The sequence below is a fragment of the Argentina anserina genome, chromosome 5 (genome assembly GCF_933775445.1).
Source record: "Argentina anserina chromosome 5, drPotAnse1.1, whole genome shotgun sequence".
Lineage (NCBI taxonomy): Eukaryota > Viridiplantae > Streptophyta > Magnoliopsida > Rosales > Rosaceae > Argentina > Argentina anserina.
Window position 1 is genome coordinate 26,895,540 of NC_065876.1, and position 25,998 is coordinate 26,921,537.

At 36.4% G+C, this 25,998-nt stretch overlaps 2 protein-coding genes across 2 annotated transcripts in view; both read left to right on the plus strand.

Moving 5' to 3' along the window:
• The first annotated feature begins 8,531 nt into the window (after positions 1-8,531).
• LOC126796238 (14-3-3 protein 7-like) overlaps positions 8,532-25,998 on the plus strand; it is a 294,280-nt gene continuing 276,813 nt past the window's right edge. The window contains exon 1 of the mRNA XM_050523010.1: positions 8,532-8,536. The gene's annotated coding sequence lies outside the window, so the exon portion shown is untranslated. The remainder of the gene's footprint in view (positions 8,537-25,998) is intronic.
• Positions 12,971-18,643, plus strand: LOC126795857 (UPF0481 protein At3g47200-like). The gene is made up of 2 exons (XM_050522593.1): positions 12,971-13,192; positions 17,117-18,643. The coding sequence occupies exons 1-2, from the start codon at positions 12,971-12,973 to the stop codon at positions 18,641-18,643; spliced, it is 1,749 nt and encodes a 582-aa protein (XP_050378550.1).

Below are 25,998 nucleotides of genomic sequence, written 5' to 3' on the forward strand. Positions count from 1 at the left end.
CATATTTCAAGTGTAAACTGGCTTAGAATCGTTGTTTTAACTTACCCTACTAAGCGTTAGCTCACTTCCTTGTGTTTTTCTTTGTTTTCAGGAAAGATGTGTGGTTATATTTCTGATATTCCTGAGTTGTCTTAAATCGATAGTCAAGACTTACTTGTGGACTATGTGCTGCTACTGTTTTGGTTGATTGTACTTAGTATGTGTTGATACCCTAATTAATTGTTGCTCAGTACTTATTTCGGTCAGTAGGGCAAATTTTGTTGTGTACAATATATTAATGTAAAGAGGTTAAATATCCGGGGTTGACATGTTGTTTCTTGCTATTAAAGTGGTGAAATTTTTGTAAGGAAATTGTACCAGTATGCTTGTACATTTTGAAGGAATTTGTGTTCTTTCTTCAAGTTGATTTTAGCATACCTATGTCTCAGTTTTGATTACTTTAGTCAACTACAAGTTGTTCTAGCTTTGTTATGGTCTTAGTTTTCCACTTCCTTTGGCTCACCACAACTACATTCAAAACTGCTATAATTATATAGTAACCGTTCTATTCCTTTTTGTTCCAATTGTAGTCATTAAACTTGATTATTTTTTTTTCAGTTTCCTGAAACTATAGAATTCAATTACTCATGAACTAAAGAGAGCAAATTTCTGGGTCTTGAAAAGAAAAGGCTTTACAGTGAATTCCAAATTTAATCCACCATATTAGTCATAATCCGATTTGGGTTGTGACACTTCTCTTCTAGCGTCTCGACAACAACTGTTATGACCCGAATATTTTATTTTCGCAAAATAGTAATATCGTCTGCATTTTTAGTACGTTCTTAATCGAGATCCGATTTTAGTATCTTAGAGTTCGGATATTCTCGAAAAAGTGTTCGTCGGAGAAACGCCAATTTCGGAAAGTTACTGTTCACCGGGGAGATTATATATATATTTGGAAAGTTGCCATTTGGGGGGGGGGGAATTTCTGGATCGCAGCCGAGCCGAGCCCGATCCCGCCACTGTCTCGCCGCCGTTCTCCGTCGTCCGGCCGAAGTGGGCCGTCGCACGGGTTTCCCCTTGAAGCTTGGAGGGTCGCCGATCGATTGAGGTAGGTGGCGCCACCCCTAGCTCCGCCGTTCAGGAGCTACGACTCCGGGAAGCTCCGGCTGTCCTATTCCTCTTTTCGCCGGAACTCTCTCCTCCGGCCACCATAGGCCGTGAAATCGGTCCCAAAAGAAGCGCAAGGAGCCGTATAGCAAACCCCCAAAAGGAATCGAACCAATTCGCACCGAGGTATGAGAATCGACGATTTGAAATTTTAGGGTTTATGATTTGGGGCATTTCTATTTGCTTTCGATTGATGTGTTTAAACTTCGAATTGGCCTTAGTAGCGAACTAGAAAGTTGTTAGAAATGTTATATAGATTGTGTTGATGAAATTTGGGGTTGATCGGAGGCCGCCGGTAGCGGCGGCGCCTCCACTGTTCCGGCGGCGCGTGGCCGGCGCGTGGCGCCTGAATCCAGCCGAGTGTAGGGCTTAAAGTAACCCTCTCGGTGTAGGGAATTTGTGAGTACCTTGTGAGATTGAGTCGATGAAGTTAAGGATCGTTATGATTTATTGAAAATACGCGTTATTAGGTTTGTAGATCGTGAAAATCCACCCGTTGGATTGATCTTGTTTTCGTCCTAGGAAGTGAGGATTAGTTAATCGGGTTTACTAGATGTGTTGGTGGTTGACTTGGTCGAGAATAAGATTCTCGGTTTATTTCCTAGGTCATAAGGGTGTTTAGCTTAATTTGGTGAACTACAAATGGCTTGATCCCTTGTAAATGGTACGTAGGCAGTCCAAACAAGGTTTGGGTGCAGCCACAATTATTTTAGATTAGATATCGGTTTACGTTTGAAAGCATCCAATTTTGATGCTAGGTTTCTAGCTACGAGTTGACGTTATTTTAAGCATATGTGTGCATGAATATTTATTTATATGATTTCGGGCGTTATATGATTTAATTGCTTTGCCGTGATATTTTGTTGACTTGGAAATATATATGAAATATATATGTTTATAACGCTTTATTTGATTTAATCGGAAAGTGTGGATTTTTATCCGGGAACGGGGTTCTCGGGATTTGTTATATTCATATTGAGATTTATACGTACGGTTTTCTAATTATTCTTATCAGGTATCCTCTCCTCTAACTTGTTAAGTTAAAGGGGGCACGATCAACATATAAGAATGATTTTCTATCCTATTCCGGTATCCTCTTCTTTAATCTTATAAAGGAGGCACGATCAACGGAATCATATTCCATTCTATCCGGTATCCTCTCCTTAGTAACATCAAAAAGGAGGCATGATCAACGGATATGAATGATATTTATTTTTATGACTGTGATTGGCATACTATATCATTATTCCGCCTGGGAGGCGATGCCGCCTGGGAGGCGATGTTACATGATATCACTTTTTCGCCTGGGAGGCGAGGTTATATAGCCGGCTAGGATATGATGATTTAATACCCTCTCCGTGAACGTGACGTGACAGTATTGAAAACTTGAGATTTGATATGTATATATATTTTGGCCGGGGGCTTATAGTATGATGTTGTCATTTAGTTGACTAGCGGGACTAGTCCATTTCCGGTTATTTGCTATATTTATTGTGACTAGCGGGGCTAGTCGGCTTCTAGCCATTTGTAAGTATTTATGTAGACTAGCGGGGCTAGTCGGTGCTCTAGAATGATCAGATAGTATTATTTTGACTAGCGGGGCTAGTTTACTTTTTGGCCTGATATATCCCTTTGACTAGCGGGGCTAGTCCAGTTTATATTATTGAATTCTTAGTTTGACTAGCGGGGCTAGTCCAGTTTCACATTGAGTATATTAGTTTGACTAGCGGGGCTAGTCTATTTTGATATTTCTAGAATAATTATCCGAGATTGGAAATCTCCTAAATTGATTAGATAGTTTTGAGATTTTAGTAATTATTTCGGGAATTATATTTTACGTTAAATAATGACTTGGGTGGTCGCAAAGTGGGTTGAGTGGTTATGGTAAGAGGAGCGGAAAGCTTCAGGGATCGATCGATGTTTTGTGTCCTAATGTCTCATAGCGAAATAGACATCTTTATGAATGCTTTAGGTTGACAATGTTTATTGTTGATGCTTGAATGTGTTTAAATGTTGTGGAAGCCATTTTGATTAGAGGAGCAGATGGCTCCAGGAGTTTCGGGTGGATTGCGATTATTAGAAGTGTCATTTTTTTTTGTGCAGGAAGGGTTGGCCACTTTCAGGGGAGGCTATGCCGAAATTTTGGTGTATCTCCTTTGACAGTGGTCCCCGCACGATTAGGCTCGAAAATTGGGTATAATTTGGGGCGGGTCGTGTCAACAACAACTAATTCAAGCTGCCGATACATCCTTTCTCTTTCAGTTATATAATTTCCAGAGAACATTAGTTCATCCCCTCTTTTCTAGTGTCTCGACATAACAACTATTACTAAATGCCGGTACATCTCCTCTCCCAGTTCTATACTATCAGGGCATCACTAGTTCATCCCCTCTCATCTAGTGTCCCTTCACTCAACTACTACTCAATCAGCTAGTTCATCCCCTCTCTTATAGTTTCATAACTCTTTGAGACCACTAGTTCATCTCCTCTGTTCTAATGTCCTAAGTGTCACATTCTGCAAGGGATACTAACAGTACTATAGTTATAAATATTTGGTTTAACAAGCAAACAAATCAACAGAGTCCGTTTGAAACACTCGCTAGTTTGGAATTTAAATTGAAGACTCAAATTACAACTTGGGAAACACATTTGAAATAATTATGCGAGCTTTACAATATCTTTGAAACAACGAAAGGTGATTAAATAGTCACCAGCCCAAAACAAATACAACTATGGCAACACAAATGTACAACAAAGGGTGACAAAGATAATAATACAACCTCGGGAATTATATCTCAATTAGTACAAGATACAAGAGAGAGATAATAAACTAACAACGACTTCAAATTACTTAATGAATGCGTACTCCCAAACTTCACGTTTCCTAAAAATATGCTGGCTCCTAACCTGCACATAAACTATAGTATGGGTGAGCTTCGTCCTCGCTCACCCAGTTGGGGGTCAGCCCACATATGTGGTTTGAAAGTAGGGTATGCTAAGTTTTATGAAAACTTAAAGATTTAGATGTGAACACGTGCTTTAAATCATTTAAATAAGAATCAGGCTATGCTATCATTTAGGGGAAAACAATGCAAAATATTGCATAAATGGCCATCAACAATGCAAACTATCGGACCCCGTTCACTCTCAGGTCTACTCACTTACAAATTATTCGTCTATCCTCGAGTTTTAGCATTTCTAAAACAATAATACATTTTAACATCTAAATATCAACCGAGGCATCGACAATGAATTTAAGGGGATAATACACAAAGGGGGTTTGCTCACACTACCTGGATTGAAGTGCAAAATCCTTGCTGTAATTCCAATTCCGAAGTAATGATGTTATTGCTCCAGCTTTTAGATCTTGTAGTATCAACTATGCATTTATTTATCAAATGAGTCAATACCAAATTCGAGTATAGTAAGTTGACTCGATTTGCATTCTTAGTTTGACTAGAAAAGTCAAAGATTGACTTTCTGTTGACCAAGTCTTTCTTCGGTTAACTAAGAGTTTACCGTGTTGCCAATACTCGAATGACTAAAAAATAGTCTAACTTTAATTATCGAACGATGTTAAGCATGTGTTAAACACACACTGAATTGTTCCAACAACATTTATATTTTATCGAAATTTTTTTTAAGTTACACGAGTTCTCGATTCTCGAACCAGATCAGAATCAGAACTTCTATTACATATTGTAATTGAAAGTTACGTTTTAATCGTCGCCATTCTAAATAAGTTTGATTTTTACTAAATTACCGTATGTAAAAGTAAAATGGTTAAAATCTTTTTACAAATAGTAAAAAGGTTAAAATGTAATAGTAAGAACTCATTTTTTCACCTTATCCCTCAAATTCCATTTCTGGAAACAAAACTCTTCTCCGATCAAGCCTAAACTAGAATGCAAAACCACAACAACTCAATGAGTTCGAAAACACAAGAATTTGGGAAAATGGGGTAGGATTGGTACATCCACAAGTCACCGATCCCAATCCAAAGCTGCTGCACCTTTCCCTTCCAAAACCTTCACTGCTTTGAGTTTTGGAAACCCACGAGAGGTTCGAGACATCCTCCTATAGCTAGAGAGATGTTCGCCATAGTTGGTTTCTCGGCAGAGACAAACAGAGCAAGGAAGAAGACGATTAGAACTTGAATTGAGGGATCTTGGAAAAGGAGTTAAGTCCAGAAATTGAAATGGATATTAGAGAACTACCGAGAAGAAGGTGTAATGGTCGCCGGAGCCATTGATTTTTGCCTGAGATAGGGAGGACGATGATGGTGGTGCGGCGGTGACAAAACCCAAAAAACAAAGAACATGAAATTAGGCCGAGTTCTTTGAAATCGAAAGACGAATTGAACTGGGTTTCCAAAGGAGTGATTTAGGCTTACCAAGACGGAGGTCGAGAAGCTCGCTGGAGCCATGGAAGCTCGGCGCTACTTCAGGTCGGCGGAATTGGACTTTTGGCTGATTTGATGGAAAAAGAAATGTAGAGGAGAGAGTGGTGAATGTGATGGTGGCGATGCTTGTCGCTGGGTTGGCCTTGTGATGACATAGTGAGGCCCAGAAGGAGAAGATGGTGCGGTGGAATCGCAGAGCTGTGCATTGTCGATGAGAAATGAGGGAGAGAGAAAGTCAGGTGGCTGATGGTTTTAGACAAAAGGATAGTGGGCTTGGTCCTTGGGCCCATGTTATGGGTTAAAAAGAATTCAGCTTACTTAAAAGCCTAGAAACCAAAACCCAAGTTGAAAAAAAAATCAGAAAAAAAAACAGAATACAATTTTAAAAATTCGTTAAAATAAAACCAAACGTCGGAAAAATATTCCAACGATATTTCCGAGCTTGTGGCGACGTGTAGTTTAATATTGACATATTAAACTATATATTTTCAACATTTAGAGAAAACGTCAATTAAATAGTCATAATGTGTCGGTAATCGAGATTAGAAATCTCGGATATTACACCAACACCTAACTACCATCTCAATATGCTAGTGCATCCCCTCTTTTCTAGCTTCACAATCCTTTGAGACCACTAGTTCATTCTCTCTGTTATAGCGTCCTAACACTCACATAAGTCTCTGACACAAGCCCATAAAAATAACTCGGAGTCTCACTTGAAATATATTACTACGACCTTTTCCGGCCTTTTCCGGACTTAATATCAAACCACCACACAAGCAAACCAAATTAATAACGAATAAACAAAACCAATCATCCAAATTACGCTCTCAAACAAACAACACATTATTCCTCTATAAATAACAAAACTCCTATCCTTTTCTAGAAAAGGGTATCACAAACATATCACTAAAACCTACACAAGATGCATAACCGAAACTTTCCCAAACATAGAATGGCGTGTAATTATATTTAAAAATAAAGCCAACTCACAAAGTATAGCTAGTAACATCCAATGTAAGGATCCTCGTCAAAAGAAGTGTACGTACATTATCTTGGATCAAGTAACATTACGTAAAAAATAACCCAATATCAAATGTAATTATAGTAAAATCTTGAACTTAAAAATCTCCTAACAACTCATATGATAACCAAAATAAACAATTTACATGTCATTAGGATGGTATCGATAATTGCAACCGAATGGGGAAACCCAACTACTCCAACTACTACCAGATGCGTCGCCACACCCGCCCCAACATCTGTGCATGGGTCCCACACACCGCCACCCCAAACTTCTCCAAAATCACTTGACCCCACCACGAAACATGTAGATCAAGGGATCTTTTATACCGGTAACTCAACCCAATTCTGCCGAAAGTGGGCGGAAAACGTTGTTCCAACTCGGAACAGTGCCCCGAGGATCAAAGTCAAGATGCAGAACAAAACGTGGCCCAAGGCTAGTAGAATCAAACTCATAGTGAAGCTAGCTACCAGAAATAGGTAGACTTAACCTTGGTTTCGCCGGAAAAATCGCTACCCCAATCAGGGGCGGAACCACTTGGAGGGCTGGTAGGGCTATAGCCCAGCCGAAAATTGTGCTGAAATAGTATCAAGTATATGTTCTAGTTTTATTAAAGTTTAAGTTGGTGGAGTTGGCTAAAGACCTAAGTATAAATATTCTTAGATAGAGTTGGTTGTGGGTTCAATTCCCACATTCCCCATTTTGTTTTTCTCTTTTTTCATTCCTGGTTTTTTCTCATCCTTCCCAATTCTTTCCTTTTTCAATCTTTTTTTTTGTTTTTCTCTTTTTTCATCCCTAATTTTTTCTTCTCCTTCCCAATTCTTTTATTTTTCAATTTTTTCTCTATTCTTTTACTTTACATTTATGTCTACTATTTTTTATTAATAAATCTATATTTATTTCTATTCTCTTCTCTTTTTATTTCTCTTTTTTCATTCATGATTTTTCTCCTCCTTCCCAATTCTTTCTTTTTTCAATCTTTTTTGTTTTCTCTTTTTTCATCGCTAATTTTTCTTCTCCTTCCCAATTTTTTTTCTCTATTCTTTTACTTTACATTTCTGTCTATTATTTTTTATTAGTAAATCTATATTTATTTCTATTCTCTCCCCTCTTTTTTTTTCATCCTTGTTTTTTTCTCCTCCTTCCAAATTCTTTCCTTTTTTAATTTTTTTCTCTATTCTTTTATTTTACAATTTTGTCTACTATTTTCTATTAATAAATATATATTTATTTCTATTATCTCCTCAATTTTCTCACTATTTTTCTTTAGCTACAACATATTCTTTACAAATTCTTTAGATATTTAATTTTTTATCAAAAAAATTTTATGCCTTAAACTAGCCCTACACATTCTCCATTCCTAGTTCCGCCCCTGACCCCAATGGCGATACTTCAGCAGTTTGTTCCGAGCTTTATTGTTGTATGGTGGCCGAACTGTTGTGGGTCTAGGCTCAAAGGTAGGATGACATCGAGCCAGTCAGTTTGATAGGTGGCTCGAGCCGTGGAATCGTCAAACGACAGAGAACTAGGCCAGAGAAGAGAAACATTGAAAAGGAGGAAGGGGGAGAGTCGAGGTGCTCTCCTTCCAATTTTTTTTCTTTTTTTTCCCCGGTTTTTCCTCTTTAGCCATTCTATTTACCACTTTCCAAAAATTCCCTACATGGTATTTGCTTTAAAATTGTAGTGACCTAATGAAGAGATCGGTACGTATGTAACACGAGTACATAACCTATATAATGTCTAATAATACAACTCTCCGACTATGTTGCAAGAAAATAGATCTGACGACACTAACCTTCAGCCTACCACTAGGTGACAACGACTATTTGATAAAACAAGGAACTCACCACCTACTTAGAGTAGACAAGGTACAAAGATTGCACAAACCAGCACAAAGCCCAACTAGCCTTACCAATGTAAGACTTTACTGCTTTCCTAAGGTGCATAATAACTTTCTTTAATTTGTATAAATATATAATAATTTTATATTTTCTTTAAATTATGCAAAAATGCATTTGATATTGTAAAATTATATAGAAGAGTTGTTGAAGTTAGTGGCCTTAAAAAAATATTTTGGGATTTCTTCCTTTATAATAGATAATTTATACAAGAGTTGTTGGAAATGCTCTAACTAGTTGAATGTTACTTTTCTATTATTAAGTTTATAAAAACATAATAATATGCAGATAACGCGATCGAGAATGAAAGATACGAGAGTATTTCGGATAATAAAGATAATTTTATTAAATGATATGAGAGTCTATATATATATATATTACATAAACATAGTCTTATATGATTCAGAATCCTAATCTAATACAGAAAAGCAAATATATGAATCTAATTTGACTTATTTGAGTGTATTTTGATCGGACATGTTGTAGGTTTACCTTAAAAAAACATTGACCTCGTAAATGAAAGAACATAATTGATTGAATAAAGTCAACAATAGTCAAATTAATATTGCAATTTTCCTTGTGGGACCATTGTCTTACTCTATCGAGAGATTAACATTAACTAGCTCTATGGTGAAGAGAACTATGGGATCGGTTGATAACTCAAAGCAAAAACATACTAGCTAGAATTACGTGATGATCATGTGAGCACAGTCACAGTTTTATATATGTTAAACTCATTTTTAAAGACTTGCTCAGTCGACTCTTATGTGAACAAGATCGACTGTGCCTTGTAGATGATTAAATTCTGACGCGATTTGAGGATCCGCCCAATACCACATGTTGCCGGATGAACATCGACAAGTCTTTTTTTTTTCCCAAGGAAAATGTGAACGTGTTTATTGATTGCCAACACTAACTCGTTCATATTTTTTTAGCACACAAGCATCATCTAACTTCAGTTGTATCACTTGTAATAAGTACGATAAATTTGAATTTTTCGTGTAATGGCTTCTGTCTCACTGCATGTGTACATGGTGGAATTCAGAAGCAGCATCGTTCTGTGAATACTATATGAATGAATTCATTCAAATTGCTTTTATTCATTCACACTTAATCACCAGTGATCTTAACAAATTTCGATATCGTGTGAGCAGCTAAAGTCCACAATTTAACCAAAATGTGAACAAAGACATCGTGCATGTTAACCGTCGTAATTTGAGGATCCGCCTAATTAAATTTAAGGATTGACCTCGTACTCGACGAACAACGAAATGTCTTCATTAACTACATTTTAGCCATTTTAGTTATTAGTGTTGGAAAATGGTTGGAAAAACCATTTAAAACCAAATTTTAATTGATTAATTAAATTAAGTTAAACTTATAATTAATCAAAGATGAACATAAATTTGAGTTCTCCATAATGAGGGCTACAAGATCATATGTTTGTTTGTGTAATTTGGTTTGTGGGTGAATAAGAAATAGTCACTCAAAGATGACTACTTAGAATGAGGGAAATGTAATTGTCCCACATTGGAAAAGAGAAGTGTTGAAAAGCCTTTATATAGAATCCATTGTGTATGGATTGTAAAGTGTGTAAGCCCCTTTATACCCTCTGGCGCACGCGCAGGGGGGGTGCAAATCCTAAGTCGCAAGGGAAGCCCGTGCGACCTGCGGACACGAATGCAACACCAAATTGAGGGTCGGACCGCAGATTCTTTTTGCATTTCCAAAAATTCGGTTTTGATTGTTCAAATTCTTCTTTTGTAACAACTGAGTTATTGTGTGTTATGGAGAATTATAACAGAATTGAAATCAATGTTTGTAACATATGTAACTCATATATGTTATGATTTTTTGATTTCTATAACAGCCATCTTATTAACCATCTTATTAATTGCTGATTGCAAATCCTCACAGTATAAATAGCCACCATCCTTTCATTGTAAAAAAATCTCATTCTCAAAAAGTTCTTAGTTCTTCTCTGGTGATAGATAGAGGTACATTTCGAGTTCGTTGAGGGTTCTAGTTAGTAGTGCAACTTTCTAGAATTGTTTAGTCGTTATATCCTGGGAGACAAGCGCCAAGCATCCTTGCACCGGTAGAGGAGGCGTAAACGTCTTAAGGACAGTGTGGTATCACACACGTCTCGACTAGTTCTTCCATCACAAATCGTTCGGTATTTTTGTTAAATTTCTTTTCGTGTTTTTCATTTCTGATTTATAATTATTTATAATTCAGCTTATTAAATTATATATGCAATATATCACTGTTTATTATAACAATTAGCAGCAGGTTGTTAACCTAAATGAGTAACATATAGCTATCAACAGGAGCTGGGTCTGATCTTGTTGGAAGCAAATTTGCCGACCACCTTTTTTGATTACTCTTATGCCCACTCGTTTAGATGAAAACCATTTATCCTAGATTATCTATGGTATAACTATGATTATATATAAATTAATAACACATGAAAAAAAAGACACGTAACTTTCATCTAGGTGGGTGGGCATGAGAGTGGTCAAAAAAAGTGGTCGGAAAATTTGCTTCCGATCTTGTTTGAACTTTGAAGGAATGAAATTGAAGGATTTAGTCGTCATTGTCGTGATTGCAATGTTTGAAAAAGATTCAAATCCACCTTCTAATGACGGAAAAAAGGGAAGAAAAAAAATAAGAAAGCTGGTTTTGATATTTAAATGGCTCTTAACGTCTGACTTGGTAACTTAACTGCTACGTCATCACCAATCCTTGGTGGTCATACTTTGATGGGAAAATAAATTTACCGACCACCTCTTATATGCTCATTCATGCCCACACACTTAGATAAAAGCTACATATTTTTTTTACTTACTATAATTATACCTTAGTTAACTCTTAAAATTTTAAATTAATTATTAATTTACTTTTACCACGTGTTATTAATATATAGATAACTATGGTTATACCATAATTAATATATGACATATGATTTTAATATAAGTGGATGAACATGAAAATAGCTAAAAAAATGATTGATAAATTTATTTCCGTCTGATGGAGCATGGAATAGGCTCCCTTGGACAAAAACTGTGCATCATATATCTTTTGTGTTATAACGTATGATTGTAAGATTCGTTATGTCATCAAGAGATGTCATCAATGGTACGTGATCACTGTTGACACGCCTAGGTACCATTATTAAGCACATGCTAGACATTTCGGGACCTAAGGTATTCATCGATGAGGTAATGTCTATCTTTTAGTGTTAAGCATGTGTCAATGCTAATTTTAGTTGAGTCTATATATACATTTATAAATAATCTTGTAGGAAATTCAAAATTAACAATTTTTTTTGAATAACGAATATTTTATTAAATGATAAATGGGTCTTTATATAATCATTACACATAATCTCGAATGATTTGATAATCCTAATTTATTAAGTTTTATCCGAATAGGAAACCTAAATAAGTTCAGACACACATAATGGTACGTAGAATAGTAAATCTCTCAGAACACTGCCCATGTGTCGCAAGCCTTAGTCGTATGGTGCATTGACTTGATTCAGTAAATTCTTGTCAAGAAAAATAAAAACTCTTGGGTGAAAAATAAAAACTTGATTGAAAGAAAAAAGAACACAAGACATTAATTACATTTGATATCAACACGTAATGTAGGCTTCCCTTGAAGTCTACCGAACTTTACATCTTTGACAATCTTTGCATTCCAATGTTTTTGTTACAACCCTAAAATTTCAAATAATAAAATTCAAATTCAAGTTGTGATAAACTCTAGAATAACCCCGGAATACTGAATAGTTATTACAATTAGAAAAAAAAATAATCATCAGTACCTGAACTCTGGTGACAAGGTCAATGTGGTACCAAACTTATAAAAATATCACTGTGGTACCCAAACTCGTTATTTACTATCAACGAGAAGCCAGATGCCATTTTCTGTCATGGAGCCGTCAGTTTACTCATGTTGTGGCACGTGCCCATTTAAAAAAGGACATAAACGATTTTTCCCTCATAATTGAGTTAAAACTTAAAACCAAACTGGTACCAACTACTCCTCATCTAGGAGACTAGTACTCATTCTAGTTGCAAACTGCTAGATAGGTTCGTGAAGAAGAAGAAGAAGAAGAAGAAGAAGAAGAAGAAGAAGAAGAAGAAGAAGAAGAAGAAGAAGAAGAAGAAGAAGAAGAAGAAGAAGAAGAAGCAGCGAATTGGACTCTCTGGGAATCCATTCCTATTATCTTGGCAAAAGATTGAAAATAATAAAGAAGAAGAAGCGAATTGGACTCTCTGGGAATCCATTCCTATTATCTTGGCAAAAGATTGAAAATAATAAAACAAGAATTAGGGGATATATATATATATATATATATAGGAAAGTAGGCAAATAGGGAGTACAAAATTACAAAGAACCCTAGTAGTCTCAATCTGAAACAACAAGCTGCTCTAAATTTCCAAAGAACACTCTAATCTCAAACGCTCATTCGAAGCCTACGACGACGACATGTCCAACAAGCCTTCACCGGCGAAGAAGATGAGGTATCCCAAATGTAAGAAGGTGAAGCCGGAGGACGAACAAGCCAGAACCGGAGGAGGCAATGTGGTTTCCCCAACGCCGAAGACCGACCCTAGCCTAGCGGCAAAGGAGAGAGCGAAGGAGAGGGCGAGGGAGAAGGAGTTGGCGGAGGCGCAGATCCACAACAGCGAAATTGCCAAGATCTTGAGGGTGGCTAACTCCGGCCCCGCTGAGAAAATAAAAAATTAGACTACAAGAACTTCATCGAGGATGGTCTTCAGTTCGACCGTTCAAACACAGCTCCTCAATCACCTGAAGAGAATCCGATTCGGCCACAAAATTGCGGTGTGGAAGAGGATCGGCGATCAGTATTTCATTAAATACCGTCGTTGCTTTAGCCTCTAGAATCGGTCACTCTGCTTCTGCCGCATGCCCCTACCGCCTTTCCATTTCCAATGCAAACCCGACTACGTCTTCATCTCTCAAGCATCTGTTTTTTTTTAAATGGGCACGTGACATGAGTAAACTTACCCCTTTGTGTTGGAAAAGACATCCGGCCCTCTCGTTGATAGCAAATAATGAGTTTAGGTACCACAATGATAGTTTTATAAGTTTGAGTACCACATTGACCTTGCCACCAGAGTTCAAGTATTGATGGTGAATTTTTTTCTTACAATTAACCGTGTATCAAGAATAGAGTTCAAAAGTGTTGCTCAGAGAACTCAAATTACATTGCCTAATGTTTACCGCTTGAAACAAAATGTAAATGAAAAACTCTCTCTAACTAGCTACAACTCTATGAAGAACTACTATGGCAAGGTCCTCACCCACCAGTTATCTCCCAATTGTCGAAGTCTCAACTCTATTGACCCTCGCCTGCAAGATAAACCACTATACCATAGATTGGTGCACTAGTTTGTAACAACAAACCCGACAAGCTTATGAAAATTGTATGAGTAAAATGAATTAAACAAGCTAACTCATTAAAACAAAATCGTTATTTAAGAACAAACCCAACACCATCTCTAGGCTTCTACGACATTTGACATCTTTTAGGCGAGCAAAAGGTCTACCCTTACCTCCCTCCTTAAACACACACTCGGCATAATAATCAACGTCATTACCCTTATCACGGTTAGCATTAGGACTAGAGCTCTATATACATACTCACTCACTCGGCCAAGGTGTGAGTCATTTATGCTTACAGATCCCTTTGCCATTAAGGAGGAATCAAGATCCCCTTCGCCACATAGGAGGGATCAAATGTCTCATTCGCCACTTAGGAGAGACCTTGAACAATTTCACAACATCTTCGCCACTAAAGAGAGATCTCACCCATGCCTACCACGTTGGTTACCAAACCAATGCTTTCACCTAGCCACAAGACTATCTCAAGCAACAACTATTCCATACTACCATTCATAGATTACCAATAACAAGATAATTGTTGATTTATAAACAAGTCACCTCCAACCTGTAAGTACAACGAGTCCATATAACAACTCCATAATCATATCACTAATATTGTCAAGAAGCAATCTCTCTCTATGACCTACCAAGCTCATCGGATAACCATTCTAATTTCTTAAGACTACTACACCAAGGAATCAAACCGAACTCCATAAGTATAACCGAACAAAGTCCTATTACGAAACTAATTGCAGTAATATAATCACAATATTCACAACCCTAATTATACCTAATGACTCACACCAACATGATTGACCTAAACCAAACACATTCTTTAACTGCTTTGGTCTCCACGTCAGGGCTGTTGACGGCGCCAGTGTACTCTTTGTTGTCGGGGTAGAATAATCTCATGTCCATAGATCTATTCAAGTACCTAAACAAGTATTTGACACAATTTCAATGATGATGCGTAGGCGCACATCTAAATCTAGCTAACAGATTAAATTTACATAACTTGACTTTTCTATAATTTTATATTACATAAGTTATTTTTTTAGATGACAAATAAATGTTGATTTTCTTATAATTTGTGATGGTAAATGATACCATTTTATAATTTACTCTTCCATAAATATATGTTAGTCTTATGATACACACAACGTGTATGTTATCATTTGGTTATTTTCTTCTACCAGAAATTGTAGAAAAACATAACAAAACAAAAAATTTAGATTAATGAAAAGAAATATATTGATAGTTGGTAGTTTTATGTAGTTATATTCACAATAGTTGGTAGAATCGTGATTTCTCCTTATTTTTCTCTTCCACATAAATCCTCTTTCTTTCTTTTCATCTTTATAATTTATAAATTATAATCCTACTTTTAGCACCATATTCACATAAAATTCAGAGATTAATAAACTATGGACATTTTGGGTAATTTAAAATTTTAACTAATCAAGCATGTCAATTTTTTTGTTTTATTAATAGAAAATGTGTTAGTCGTTTATAAAAACTAGAGGAAAGTTCACCAACAGTCCCTGAACTCATGTGGTAAGGACAGTTTGATCCCTGACCTTTAAAAAGGATCAAATAGATCCCTGAACTCTTATTCTGATATCAATAAGGTATTTCTGTTAAAACTTTTGGAATATTCCGTTAAAATATTCTTTTTCTGTTAATTTTGTCATTTTGTTATTTGTTAGTTGGGAATTTATTTATTTGAATTGATCTAATCAAAGATTAAACCTTTCGCGTTGTTCTGCAACTTTGTTATTGCATTTTTCTCTATATAGATAATCTAGAAATTCAATCCGACTATGTCTTAACGGATCAATATCTGCTACTCCAATCTCTTTTTGGAGATGAATATGTTCGTCGTATAGGACATTTAATATTCTACAAACGTATTCTATGGAGTACTGACTTTCTTGAATATGTTTTGAATGAAAGCACATTTGCCACTTATCAGTAGCTTTTTCAGTACAAAAAGACTGGTAATTTTTATGTCTGACTTCTTTTTTATTCGATAAAATGAGCCAATTTTGTGGCATAAGCCTGATCTTCACTTGTTTCTGAGCGAAACAAGCTCTGATACCAGCTAGGGCGAATCTAACCGATGCTCAAAATGTGAAGAGGTTTATGATCTTCTTCAAAAATTTCTTAAAGAACTTCAATATTTTCTTGGGATGCGTAGATTCTACGCTGTATTCTGTAGATAATATCCTAATAATTTTTGGTATTTCTTGGAAGGTTCTTCCTATTTTGTTATTAGTTTTTTATATTTTTCTTTTTCTTGTTGCAGTTTTTTTAAAGACAGTTTAGCAAACGCTAAAAGCATAAGTCTAGAAGCTATGATAATTGCTATGATGATAAAATAACTGTTTACCTTTGAGTATAGAGGGTAGATTTAAAGATTAGTAAACTTCTTAGAAAAATAAATTTTAAGAATTAGGTCCACCATGCTCCGTCAAAATTTTAACAAAATGACAAAATTAACATAAAAAGAATATTTTAACGGAATATTCCAAAAGTTTTAACAGAAGTACCTTATTGATATCAGAATAAGAGTTCAGGGATCTATTTGATCCTTTTTAAAGGTCATGGATCAAACTGTCCTTACCACATGAGTTCAGGGACTGTTGGTGAACTTTCCTCTAAAAACTATATATATAGTCTTTTTATACCAAAAAAAATATTTGTAATATACATGTATCGTACAATGGAAGCCAGAAAATCATATTTATGGGAAACTGGAGAGCTGCCGTGTGCGGGGCATCAATGGCATGCACATTAAAAAAATACAATTTGACGTCGAAACATTTGACTTGATTCGATATAAGTCATAGAACTATAGCCGTGAGACTTAATGAAGTAATTAAGCAATGCTAATCAGAAACAAATATATAATATGATCAACTTGATTCGCAACTTGACTTCATTTTGCACTTTGCAGTATATATATACACACACACACACACAAATACACAGTGATAACATCGCCACATCGGGGCAGTACTAATTCCTTAATCCAGATGGATCTGCTACAAATGACAGATCTCTCGCGACCCAACAGGTACGGTATAAGTTCTAATTTCATCTCTTTAGAGCTGCTTTGAAGTTCATGCACGTTGCATACTTGCATGTCTGTACGTGTGTCATTTACATAATTAGATGCATGCAAAATTGAAAAGTTTCATTTACTTGCGAGTTTATATTGCGTAGTTAAGTTTATTAGATAAAGTTTTCATCCGTTTCAGGAGACCAGGTGATTATCATTTCACGGCGGGACTTGACGTTACTGTGGGACAAGAATCTCAACATACTACCATCTACATAGATGACAGCAATAATTGCATCTTCCGAGTTCCTAAAGTGCTCCAGAAACAAAACCCAGACGCATATACACCTTACGTTGTCTCGATTGGACCTTTTCATCGAAGAATGGAGACCAAGGTTCAACGCAAAGATGACAAGAAGAAGGGAAAGAAGAAAGGCAAAGATGGTAGCAATGACAAGGATTATCAATATATTCAACTCATCAAACGAATGAAAGAGAGATACCTGAATGAAGTCCTCTCATACATGCACATGACTGATCGCACAGAGTTGATTAAAAAAGTTGTTGAGATTTCAGGTCCTAGATATGATGCGCCTAATCAGTTTGAGAAACGCGCCCGCAATTTCTATGCAGAGCAACTTGATTATAACTCAAACGACTTCATCGAAATGATGGTAGTCGACGGCTGCTTTCTAATTCAACTGTTTCGAAAGTGCAACGATGAGCAACTTAGGGGATGTTATGACCCATTGTTCAGCATGGAGTACATGTTCCATTTCTTATGCCATGACCTTTTGCTTCTTGAAAACCAACTACCTTGGTTTGTTCTCGAAACAATTTATGGCCTGATCCTTGAGTATTCCCAGTGTCGTTCCACACTCCTCTCTGTTCTCGTACTTGATGCCTTCAAGGAATTACCCTCGCTGAAGCATTGTCAATCCTATAAAGATCATCTTCTTCAATACCATCCTCATAGACGGAATTGGCGGGGTCCTGATAATGCTAACTTTCTACACATACTCGATCTTATGCGAGATACAATAGTTCTCCCACATCTGAACGGAGACCAGACAGAATCTAAACAACAGAAGCTCGACCCAGATGTACATGAAATGCACAGTGCAACTACTCTATCAAAGGCAGGCATCGCATTCAAAGGCATCCAATCAAAAACAGGCATTATGGACATACATTTCAAAAAGAGCTGGTTTCCGTACGCGTTGATCTTCAATGGAGTTCTTAACATTCCGAAGTTGCACGTCGGAATGCTATCCGAATCATTATTCAGGAACCTCATAGCTTTTGAGCAATGCTATGACGGTATTCCTAATAAAGTAACATCGTACGCCGTCTTCATGGATAACCTCATCTCTACCCAAGAGGACATGGATTTACTTTGTAAGGCAGAAGTAATAGGCAACTGGCTAGGCGATGAAGAGGGTTGCAAGTTCTTCAACAACCTTTACAAAGGCATCCCGCACAGCAAGTTCTACTACCACGATCTCTGCAAGGAACTGCAGGATCGTTACAAAATCCCTTGGTATACACATGTTGCTTCTTTCAAGACTCAAAAGCTTTCTAATCCATGGGCAGTGATTGCTTTCTGCACAGCTCTTGTCCTTCTCACTCTCCAACTATGGAACAGCACAAATAGCCTCAGGTCCTTCAGGAAGCAGAACAATGGTTTTTGACATCCCTCGTATGAATTGAACTGAGCACAATAATTTCCTCCTCCTGAGCTAGACCATCATGGTTAGATCAAATGGATGAATTTAATTATTACCTTGTATTAATTTATTGTTCATGTCATTTATAACAATTTCGAAATTACTTTCAATTAGTTTTCCATTGTTTTTCAATTGAAAATGTCAACTAGTTTTACCAGCTAGAATCGAGATATGAAAATAGTTATGAAAATAGTTTAGCAACAAAATATGACCCCATATTCGGGACCATAATCATATGTGACTTGTCTTGTCAACTTACCACATCAACGTCAGTAATTAAAATAATCATTAAATTTATTTTTAAATAAAAAGACAATTATATTTTTATTAATCCAACGACTCTAGTTATTATGAATATTTTATCTTTGTGAATCTTTTTTTATCATTAATTTTTCCATTACGCTAATGTTTTCAAAATGTAAGAAAAGAACTTGATATTTACAAAAGTATGTGAAATATATATGTATACACACACATACATATTTTGCACGCGCACAAAAATAAATTCAAAAAAAAATTACTTCATTCGAGAAAAATAGACATGTGCGGGAAAAAAATAAAACTATTTCGTCCTAAATTATTTTATTAGAGATATTCCATATTTTTTTTAATTTAATATATAATTTGAAAGAGAATATCTGTCAATTGTTGTCTTTAGTTATAGTTATTAATTAATATAATTCGTAATTATAAATAAAATCAAAAATAGAAAAGTCATGAATTAATTTTGAAAAAATTCTTGACATATTTATTGACAGAAAAATAGAAATATTCTTTTATTATGTACCTTATATTGTAACATAGAATATTAACTAAGAATATAGTTGTTGGTATAAGTTTATGCCCAGCCATAATCAGCGTGACTATTAACACATTAAGGCTCAAAAAGTAACACAGCCCCGCAGTACAGGCAGAAAGCTAGCCACACCAGCTGTGTAACAAGCCGCCCCGCGGCTCGAACCGACTATGGACGCGTCCTCACGCACATCTTAAAGGGAGCTCCAGAAAACACCTCAACAAAACTTAGTCCCACATCGGAAGATGAGTGAATGATCTACTTCAACTGAACCATAAAGGTCAAACCCTTGACCTCATAAGGTAAGCAAACGAATCTACCTACTGTTACTCTGCATAAATTAATATCAACCTGACTTAAGTATCGGAGAGTTGAAGACCACGCTGCTGTGGTCTCCATTCTGACGAGTTGTGCTACTTGTGACAGAAACGAGAACAAGGAGCATGACATATTCAGTGAACGAACAGTGGAGCGTATTGCCACAACACAGTACGCAACATTAACATGGCGCGCGCCTTAATACCATGAGCGTATTGCATACATGGAAAAAAATAACATTTGTTACCTTAACTACTTGTCCCATAAAATCTAATAAATTTATGACATTTTGTTATCGTCACTTGTAAAATAATGTTTTTATTGTCGTTGGATTATAAGGATGTAATTGTTTTTCATTTATAAATAACATTTTATGATTATTTTAATTACTAATATGACAAAGTAACGTGGCATGCCACATAGAATTATGGCAATGAATCTGGCGCCCTAGCATTGGTCATCAAGATAACACATATGAGTCGATAAGAGCATCTCCAGCAAAATTGTCATTTAAAAAAAATGTCAAATCTAGCAACTATTTAAGATCAACAAACGCATTGCTGCTGTCAACCTCTGGCAGCCATCTTCGCACCAAAGGGCCTAACGCTCCTTGACAAACTCTATGCCGATCATTGCATCTCCATTGGCAACAAACATCCATGCCTCACCTCCAAGAAACTGAAGCCCCACACATGTTGTTGACGATGATGCCATAAACGACGATGTCATCCCTCCAATCTTTCACAAATCCATGTCGTTGACACATCTTCCATAAGCATTTATTATCATTGATCGATATAGCCTTAATTACTGTTATAATTATTGTTGTAATTCTATTGTAACATTCTCTTCTATATAAAGAGGATGTAATGAAATGAATAGACCAATCAAATTTTACCTTTTGTTTTATGGGGCTGGTACGACTGCCCTCAAGCCTTCAATAATGAAACTGCTGGATACAAAGGGGGGGGGGGCGTGAACCTAAACTCTTGATTATAAATATCTAAATGAATATTAGAAATCTTTACAAACAAGTACCCAATAAAGCACCAACTAACATATAGTACTGTCTTAAGGTCGTCTCTATTTGCTTTAAAATTGTAGTGACATAGTGAAGAGATCTGTACGTATGTAACACAAGTACATAACATAATTTATAATAATACAGATCTTCGACTATATTGCCGGAAATATATCCGATGACACTAATTTTCACCCTACCACTAGGCGGCAACGACCATTTGACAAGATAAGAAACTCGCCACCCAGTTAGAGTAGACAAGACACAAAGAGTGCACAAACTAGCACAAAGCCCAACTAGCCTTACACAATGAATGTAAGACTTTATTGCTCGCCTAAGGCTCATAATAACTAACAAACATAAATAAATAAAAAATGGAAATAAAATAATTACCACCCAGGTTGCACCAAACACGTGAGGCCACATTACTAGCTATCTGGCCTTTGGGGATTGTCATTATTTCGTTTCTACTGATATAATAGGGGACATAAACAGTCCCCTTTGATGCGTAGTGAGGAAAAATTTGTCCGTCTCTATTTGTAGTTTTGTACCATCCCCATTTTTATTTGGTTATATTTTGGGGACGGATTTTCTTGTGCATCCCACCTGAGTTACCTTTGCAAAAAAAAAAACATTCACGCCCCTCTCTAACTTTCTGACAATGAATAGTAACACTGGCTATTTTTATAGTTAATTCTATGTTTTGGTCTGTCTCCATCCTACACCAGATACACTATACGAATTCAAGAAATCCAGTATGGTTTCTTATTCATGGAGCCCACTTATGTGCAAAATGAATATGCTTTTGTATTACATTCAAATTCTTATGTACAAGTTACCAAGTACAATACTTGTCTATATACCTGTACTTTAGCAAAATTTACAAAGTCAATAAACTACACATTGAAGACCCCCCAACGCAATGACAAACCCCTCAGCAATTGCTCTTGCCAAAAAAATCATGCATAAACAAACCAACAAACACTAAAAAAGAATATTGACATATGATCGAGAATTGAAGAAAATTTGATAAATTGAAGAGATTGTTGACATCCTACCTAATATCCTGCTGTAACTTTTCCCTTGCATCAAATTCATGTTTCTTCACATAATCGTGAAAATCAAAAATAACTCTATTAGATACACAAAGTCACAGCTCACAAACTTACAAAATCATACATATTAAACATAGTTCTGTAGAAATTTTATTTTCATTTACTCTACCTTGTCTTTGCAGATGGTGAAAAGTGACGTTGGAGAAATGATGTGTTGGGGAAATGAAGTGGAGGGACGGCAGCTGATGATGGTGTAGTTGAAGAAGGGAATCATGATGATGTTGCAGCAGAGGAGAGTGGCAGTGGAGTTGCTCCATCATTATGGCCTTGTATTTTCCATGCCCAAATGGGGAAGGAGTTAGCATCCATTCTCTTCTTTGTTTCTCTTTCCTGAGTGTAACAAAAATCTGGTTATTGTTAGAATCATACATGCCAGAAAGCTATAATTCTCATAGATTGGTGTTACATAGGTTGTAAATTCTCTCTGCATCAAAGAATGAAAACTTCAAACGACACTATAAGCTAATGTCTATTACTCAACGATAGAAAAGAGTCTCAAGACCAAGTAATAGATCCCCACACACATTTAACATTTAGTTTATGTCCATATCAATGTCAAATTAAAACAGTATAAAGTTCACATGAAAATTAGGTAGAAATGTAAGGAATTACCAATCAATTAATAAAACAATAAGAATTCACAGTATCATTTGAATATGAAAGAAGTTGGAATTCATACTGCTCATTAGAGGAGGCTCTGCGGATGTTCCCATTGAGCCTTGAGGCAGTTGAGTCCTTATAGTTACTAGAGATCATGGAATATAGTTCTTACTCTGTAGAGAGAACAACAAAGCAGGCCCGGCCCGTCGGCTGTGCCAAGTGTGCAGCGGCACAGGGTCAAAAAATTTGGAAGATTAAAAAAACTGATATCATTATGTAACAACTAGTTAAGTTGGTTTGAGTCTTGGATGTGTGTGGAATCCCTTATCTAATTACAAACTTAATGCATTCGCAGGTGGGAATAATATATGTGAGTACGACTTTAAAAAGTATGAACCGTTTAGAACCAAGGTACGGAATGGTGATTGGGATGAAGCAAATAAGCAGCTAGATAATCCGTGTGGTGCAATAGCTGCAGTAGATCCAACAAACGGCTGCCGAGATACTGCTTTTCATGTTGCAGCCCGAAAAGGACATTTAAATGTCATCAAAGGATTGATGCTATTTTTGCTGCAAATGAGACAAGAAGTTCTGGAATCAGAAGCCGCTGAAGATTTACAACTGCTCTCGGTGTAACTTTAGGGGTTAGTGAAGAAATGCTCATGGAATGGGCCAAAAACATGGTTGAACAACACGGGAAGAGACTTGATAGTATTTTGGAGATCCAAAATGCTGAAGGGTAAAGAACGAATATGTGGAGATTGTGAAAGAATTGGTACCGTTCATGACACAAGATGGTTTGGAATCCAAAAATAACGAGGGTTCCAATGCTCTTTACCTAGCGGTAAGAAATCGACATGTGCATAATGTAAACAAGTTAATGTAAGTTATGAAGCCAAAGGCTCTGGAAGAAATAGACGTGGTTATACAGCTTTGAGTTCCGCTATCAAACGTTTCAGGGATGAAGACGTGATGGAAATGGCCACATGCATGGCTGAAGTTAATCCCAACCTATCGGCATTCCCGCACCTCCGGATGACGTTATTCCAATTGTCGAGGCTCTTCGTTGGAACAAATGGGAATTGGCTCACTATCTCTATCGCATAACTCCCCTTGAAGAGCTCGCCGGACCCAAATCACCCAATGGCGGTGCAGTTTTATTATTGTTTAATTCGATCAAAGCGTTTGGTAAGATTTCTTTTTTTCTTTTTGATAAGAAATATAAAATCAGATAATAAGAGTACTTATCCTCGTATTATTAACTAATTGCTGCGTGTTTCTTTGGCATTCACTCTGCATACGTATGATTGGCGAGGGATTTGCTGATGCATTGCCCCTTCGTGGGCATGGCTGTATTCAGAGAGTACAATGCATCTGGTGTGTTAAAGTTGGCTCGTATGCGTTGTGCATTTTTGAGTGGAACACGACTCACACATTTGCAAAGATAAATACGACTGTGAGTGCAACAAACTTCTTAAGTTCTTATCCTTGTTTTTTTACGATCTAGATATCAAATGATTAATTTTATCTATCTATTATATATTATACTCAGTTTCTAACAAAATAAGATAAATATTACTAGGTTAATATTAACCTAACTAAATGATAATAACCTCGTGGATCCTTCATCTTATCATATTATTCTTGGTAGATTGTGGTAAATTTGGATGTTTTTGTCATTGTAGATTTATCAAGTACGCTATTACTGAACTCCAAAAGACTAAGGGTCCTTCGAATCCTGAGTTAATATACCCCTATCAATTTAGGTAATTTTTCATTGGCAACCATCAAACCACTTAATCCTATAAAGCCCAAGTGAAATAATAATTAATCTAAATAAAAGAAGGGTAAGATCGCCATAAAGAAAAGTTTCTAAAAAAATTAAACATAGTGAAATAACATCAATCAATCATTCAATCTCTCTCTCTCTCTCTCTCTTTGGGTTTCTTCTCGAGATTTAAGTCTGGAAGAGTGGAGGGACAAAGCATATATCATCAGATGAAAGATAGAGGAAGCTCCTCTTTTGATACACCTACGTACAACAAAGAAGAAGAAGAAGAAGACGAAGATGAATTCCACCCATTGTTTGTGTCTGTTCAAAACACAATCTGGCGCTGTACTATTGAAGATGGAGGCAACCGTCTCGGTTTCAAATTCAACAAATGCACAGCCACGCGACGCACCGGTCACAATATGCCTAACCAAATGCCAGTTCTTGACTAGACCATGCTTGCTCATAACCTGGCGAAATGTGTGTTCCGTCAAGCATAATGACAGTGGCAATAGAAAACACAACCATCATGGAAGCAATAGAGAAAAACAGAGACGCACCGGTCACAATAGTGAGAGGCGCCCAACGAAGAAAGTGCAGTAGGGTTGCCGATGAGCTTGGGATCTCCGGAAGGGTCATAAAGGGAGGCGGAGGAGCAAAGCCAGGCTCCGTAAACGGCGCTATCGTGAGGGAGAGTGTCAGTGTCGTCGATGCTTCCGGCTTGAATCGGGTGGTACCACTGGTACGTCTCCACGTAGAACATCGCCTCCGTCTTTCTCATTCTTTTGTCGTGATTACAAAAAGGGTAAACATGGAAAATTGAACAAAGCATTAATTTAATACAAAAATCAGAAAAACCACGTGTCGACCATGTAATCAACGTTGCTCGGGTGTCTACACACCGATAGAGCACCGAATAGGCTCCCTTACACTTGATAGTACTTTGAAAAGCATATATGGATGAACTAACTAAACTGCAATTTATATACTTACTAGCAGTGCCAGATCCATGATTTGGACATGGGGTGGGCTTTAAATTTGATCATAGGCAAAAAAAGATTATTGCTACAACCATGTAAACTGTAAATGTTAATGAATTTTTAAAAATAAAAATGAGTGTGAATGCAAATAGAATAATATTATGAAAATCAAAGACATTAGAAAAAACAACATTTTTTTTCTTTTCAAATTGATTAGATTGAATCTCAGTAACCCATACTTGCAATTTCAAAATTAATAGATAGAGGGAAGAAAAATATAAGAGTTTTTATTTGAGGAATTTTGATTATTTAAGAAGAAGAAAATTATCTTACCAATATACATATATATCAGAAACTAGAAGACATAATGAAACCAGAACAAAGAACTGAAAGAAGAAAACATGGAAGAGATAACTAAATAACAAAGGTCAGAGGCATAGAATGAGTACAATCGAGAGGAATTGCTTCCATGATGGTTGTGTTTTCTATTGCCACTGTCATTATGCTTGACGGAGAAGCATGGATTGTTAGACCAAGTATTTTGCTTGCTTCTGTTCCAGCCGTCCGAGATGGTTTTCGTTCCCTCAGGAAGATATTCAAGTCTACTTATCGACTTGGAAGATTTGACAGAAGAAAAAAAGTTCGGAGTCTGAATCGATAAAATATTATCGTGATGTTTCCAGAATTGTATGTGTACTGTAGTAGCAATTATAAAGCA